General features: G+C 38.1%; 1 protein-coding gene and 1 pseudogene across 1 annotated transcript in view; both read right to left on the bottom strand.

Moving 5' to 3' along the window:
* LOC138054595 (major facilitator superfamily domain-containing protein 6-like) overlaps nucleotides 1-415 on the bottom strand; it is a 13780-nt gene extending 13365 nt beyond the window's left edge. The window contains exon 1 of the mRNA XM_068901097.1: nucleotides 1-415. This exon is cut by the window's left edge and continues 954 nt beyond it. Within this exon, the coding sequence (XP_068757198.1) occupies nucleotides 1-364 (364 nt within the window). The 5' untranslated portion in view covers nucleotides 365-415.
* Nucleotides 416-2726: 2311 nt separating this feature from the next.
* Nucleotides 2727-5000, bottom strand: part of LOC138053107 (type-1 angiotensin II receptor B-like) — a 3756-nt pseudogene continuing 1482 nt past the window's right edge.

The raw sequence follows: 5000 nt of genomic DNA, 5'->3' as shown, positions 1-5000 counted from the left end.
AGTTTCCGGCTGTGAATGACACCAGTGAGGCAAGTAGAATAACTTTATGTACTTTGTACTTGTCACCAATTATTCCCCATATTGGTGAGCCGATAAATTTTGTTAAGAATCGCAACCCAAGTACAGCACCCGTTTGACCAGCCGTAAGTCCAAGTTGTTTGAAATACAAAGCTATATAAGGAAATGAACTTCCGATGCCAATGTAAAATAAGAAATAATAACATTTATAAAACATAGAGGACAGTTGTGACGTGTCTTGTGAAGACTGTCTTGAAATTTCTCTTCCTGCTTTCCGCTTGGTATCCTCGTCCTCCATTTTGTTTTCGCTAACAGAAGTTCCCACAGCGCTCTTGAGTCTTCTCATTTAATGTTGCCAGAGAAAGTGATTTCAAAATCAAACTGACTCATTCGTAAGGTTGGGCATTCAGACTTATTTACATAATTATTCATTTTTCATGCTTGGACAGTGTTAGCCTGCGTGCAAGCGGTAGATGTTGTGTCGCCAAGAAACACTATCAGACGGTTATCAGACGCCATATGGGAAGAGCGCGGGATAGGTCTGGGCCCCGTGACAAAACGACGGGGTCGACCCTCAACCCGGCCCAGACCTAGCCGCGCGAAAAGTGCCATACACTACTACAATATGGGAGATATGGCATGATGAAAGCTTTATACACCCTAGTTTTAGTATTACTGGATACAATATTTCTGAAACGCTTTATAACCTTAAGCTGATTGTGAACACGATCACAGATGTCGCAAACATGTACCCCCTAATAGAGAAATAATCCTCGCCCTTACGTAGGTAATTTAAGCAATTGTCTTTATAGACACCTCAAAAATTCAAGCGGCTCCGACGGGATTCAAACTCATGACATGTGCGATGCCGGTGCAATGCTCTCCCAACTGAGTTCCCGTTATATAGGTTTTTTGTTTGATATGAATACATGATGCAGCAGATAACCTAGTAACCTTTGCGGCTGTCTTAGTTGGTGTTTATAGAAGAATCCGCTTTACAAGAAGGGGTTTCTCTCTACTAATTAAAACATTCATTAATCAGTAGGTAGTTTTGGGGAATAGTGTGTGTGTGGATGGTGAGTTGAGGGAAAATCATAGACAAAAGTTATGGTTAGTCTGTAAAATGAGGGCGAGATGTTCACAAAGCAAACTCTCAACCCCACAATAAAGTTAACGAAAGAAACAAACTCTGTGTGAAATTAAAATTTTAATTTCAAAAACAACCAGAAGTACAAGAGTGTATTAAAAGGGAGGAACTTTCTAAGACAAAGCTTGGATAAAAAATAAATAGATAAGGGAACATAATGATGAAAATTAAAATAAGTGATAAAAAGTGAATAGAAAAAATAAAGAAATTTAACTGGAGACAGAAAAAGTAACCAAAATTAAAGATGTACAAAATCCTTTACAATATAAGATTTTTCGATCAAATAATAGTAAAAAATAAGGACAAATATTTTCTATTACAAAAAATTCTTGGTATACTAAGAATTATGGAAAACTTATTCGGTCTTTGAACCCAACAATGGGATAAATCAGAGCACTCAAAATTAGTGAGAGTATTCTTTGAAAAATCCTCTTTAGTGAATGATGGAATTTGTGAGAGACAAATAAACTTAGCAATAATAATTGAAATACTAATTATGATATGAATAAAGTATTAAAGTTCGAGATTTAATTCAAAATTTGAAAGAAGGTGTTATGAAATAAGTCAAACAAAAATTTTTTTTACACAGAATTATTGATTAGGTGCTAGTTGAATTAAGGAATTGCAAGGAGATTTCTTGATTTTTGCATCGTTTTAGACCAATTAGGTATAGCCAATCATTGCAGTGGATGTCATAATAGAACCATATGTGTCTCTTGGTATCAATGTTGCTGTGGATAAAGTCAATCTGGCGTTTGCGCTTGTCCCATTTAGCTGGTTCAGCCCAATATAGAGAGGAGAGAATCCATTCTGATATAACATGAGGTGAGCAACCGTTTCCAATGAAAAACAACATGAGCTTGAATGTGTCTAGGTCTCCAATGGGTTTCTTCCAAAATATAGATAATGTATCTTTGGGCCAATTCTTACTTGGGTAGAAAACATCTCCGTTCAGTAGGTGATATAATTCACGTCTTTTTTCTACAATGTCTTTTTTGGATAGATGTCGAAGGTCCATAATAGGGATATTCTGAATCCAGATGTGATAATTAAAGCGTTATAAGAAATAACTTAGCCTTTCCGTGTCACATAAATTTGATGACGATGAATAACAGTTATTGAAACTAAGGACAAAATAGAGGAGATATGATTTTTCCCAAAGAAAGTTCCTTCTTGAAACAAAACTGGCAATTTAAGCAATTTGAGCAATTATCTTTATAGACACCTCAAAAAATTCAAGCGGCTCCGACGGGATTCAAACTCATGACATGTGCGATGCCGGTGCAATGCTCTCCCAACTGAGTTCCCGTTATAAAGAGACCTGGCCTCGGTTGTTCAGTCCAAGGATGGATAAAGCTATATAAATCACTATCCAGCGGATAAACACTAGCAACACCATCTGAGTTATCCAGTGGATAGCGATTTATCCGGTGGATAGCGATGATCCACCCTTCGAATAACTGGGGCCTGAATTTTGAGGTGTTTATAAGAGACAATTGTGTAAAATTGTCTACGTCAGTGGGAGAATTAATTCTCTTTTCGTGTATAGTTTACTGCCAGATTAAAGGTGTACGTCTGTAGGAAGTGCATCTCTAGAGGTAAGATTCTCTATTGCGTCAGGCATTAATGACTCCATCTCGCGATTTTTCCTTTCCACAGGATAGTATTTTGATTTTCCAAGACAGGAGCATGTAGCGCTATGTTTGTGTTTATCACACCGCTCAACACTCGGGATATCTGAAGTGTTTTGTCCAAAAAGAGATAACTCGAGGTCACTTGCATGACCTGGTACCGCAGGTTCACGTTTATGTACGGACCGAGTGTATGCACTGGTATGATTTTGACGAGTCTCTGCGCTAGGTATGTCAGCCTCATTTGCGCATTTGTTATTTCTAGATATATGATTTCCTCCCGTCTTGGCCTCGATGAAATCCAATATATTCTGAAAATGATTTCCACCCGCCCACCACGTCGTATCTTTCATTCTGATGGGTTTTTGGCCATTGGATATTGACAAGGGCGCCATATTGGTGTATCTTGAATTTTGCTCGAACATTTCCAGCTCATCTAAGTTGAAGTCGAGTGGCTTAATGTACGAGGTGCTACTAAAAAGAACGTGAAAAGCGTTTTCATGATCAGCGTCGGCCTCTACAAAACCATCCGATATCCAGAAGCTGTGGTCAGCGCTTGTGGTGGCTGTAAAGAAATAAGGAAACCTTGCTGGTACTGGGTGCAGACAAAACGGAGTTTCAGAAACGATGGCAACCTCGGCAACGACACTGGCTCCACAAAACAATAGTATCGTTGGTTAAAAGAGCAGAAATAATCGTGCCGTGCGCATTTTAGCACATATGTTTGCGTTACCCTGCGTAACAACGACATAAAATCATCAAATTTGAGCTTTTAATTTGACGAAAACGCGAGCATACAAATGTGAACCTTTCATTTCCTTGTTTACTCTGAAACCTCGCGCACCCAATTTATTTTTTGGATACTTCGCAGGCTTAAACGATTTCATTTCCCTCGACCTTTTCGAGCCAAAAGTGGATGACAAAATATTTCACTAGTAGAAAGGGCACGGGTTTGAATCCAGTTTAAGCCTGAAATTTTCAGGCTCAAGTTCCGTTCGTTGCTATTAAAGTAGCGTTCATAACTGCGAAGATCTCAAACTGACAAAGGGTAAAAATCTAATTTAGTACTAGAGCTCGCACGTACAACATTCCTGACAACCCACTGACAAGATATGAAATATATTTACTGCACATAGAGCTATTTAATTTTTGGCGACTTTCTGCGGATTCCATCTCCAAACTCGAAAAAAACTGGCCAGTTTTTTCAAGTATCAATCAATTTCCATCCTCTCTCCATCCATGGATGCAAATAACTAAGAATAGCTTCAGTGCACTTCAGTTGTTATTGGCAACAAAGTACACCATTGATTTTTGGTCTTGATTGATGCAAAGACGTATTTTAGTGTTTTAAGTTGGACTGAAATAGCGTGACACTGCCTCTTTAACTAGTGTAAATTTAATTGAACAAGCTTTCAATTTTTTACACTTTTAACAATGTTGTCAACTTGATAAAACACTCCAGACTTAGGTTCAAAGGCACATGTTGAAGACAATGTCGAAACCGCTTAAATGGCCCTTAAAACACGTTTCAAACGTGTTATAAATTTCTGATAGCGGCGTTTGACGAAATTCACTCTTTCCATGATACTCAAGTAAAATATCAGCCAGCCCGCATACTTACAGTTAAAGTTATGCGACCTTGAACGCGATGATTTTTGAAATTTCCTGTTGCAACATTTTGTTCAAGGCCACCTCAGTGCCCGATGGTATGCCCTTCTGTAAGGAAGCCACCTGATACCGTATATCATAGGGTTCAAGAGACTGCTGACCAGTGGTAACTGGAGCGCACACAAGCCGAACAGCGAAGGATAGTCCACTGAAAGAGTACCAAGTGTAATGGCTATCTGAAATAAATAAGAATAAATATAACAGAGAAGCCTAGATGTTTTGGAATTGATGTTAAAGCTTTATGTCTTGGTATTTAAATGTTTAAAATTCAAGCGGTTCTGTTTTGCTTGAAATCAAAATGATAAGTGGGACGAAAGCGGGACAATTGTAACAAGAGGAGATATTCCTTCCACGTATGCACTGTATTTTAAGGCACAGAGTCTCCATAGTGATTAATATGATGGGTTTTCTTTACACGTTCCCGCAGTTGACCGAACTAATGTAATTTAAAAAATAAAAATAAAAACTGAAATATTCTTACAAAAATTTGGTTTTATCAACGGAGTTGATAATGTAAATTGGCCACCGTACAGAGA

This window comes from Montipora capricornis, chromosome 6 (assembly GCF_036669925.1).
Source record: "Montipora capricornis isolate CH-2021 chromosome 6, ASM3666992v2, whole genome shotgun sequence".
NCBI lineage: Eukaryota > Metazoa > Cnidaria > Anthozoa > Scleractinia > Acroporidae > Montipora > Montipora capricornis.
This window is presented reverse-complemented; position numbering and strand designations above follow the sequence as displayed.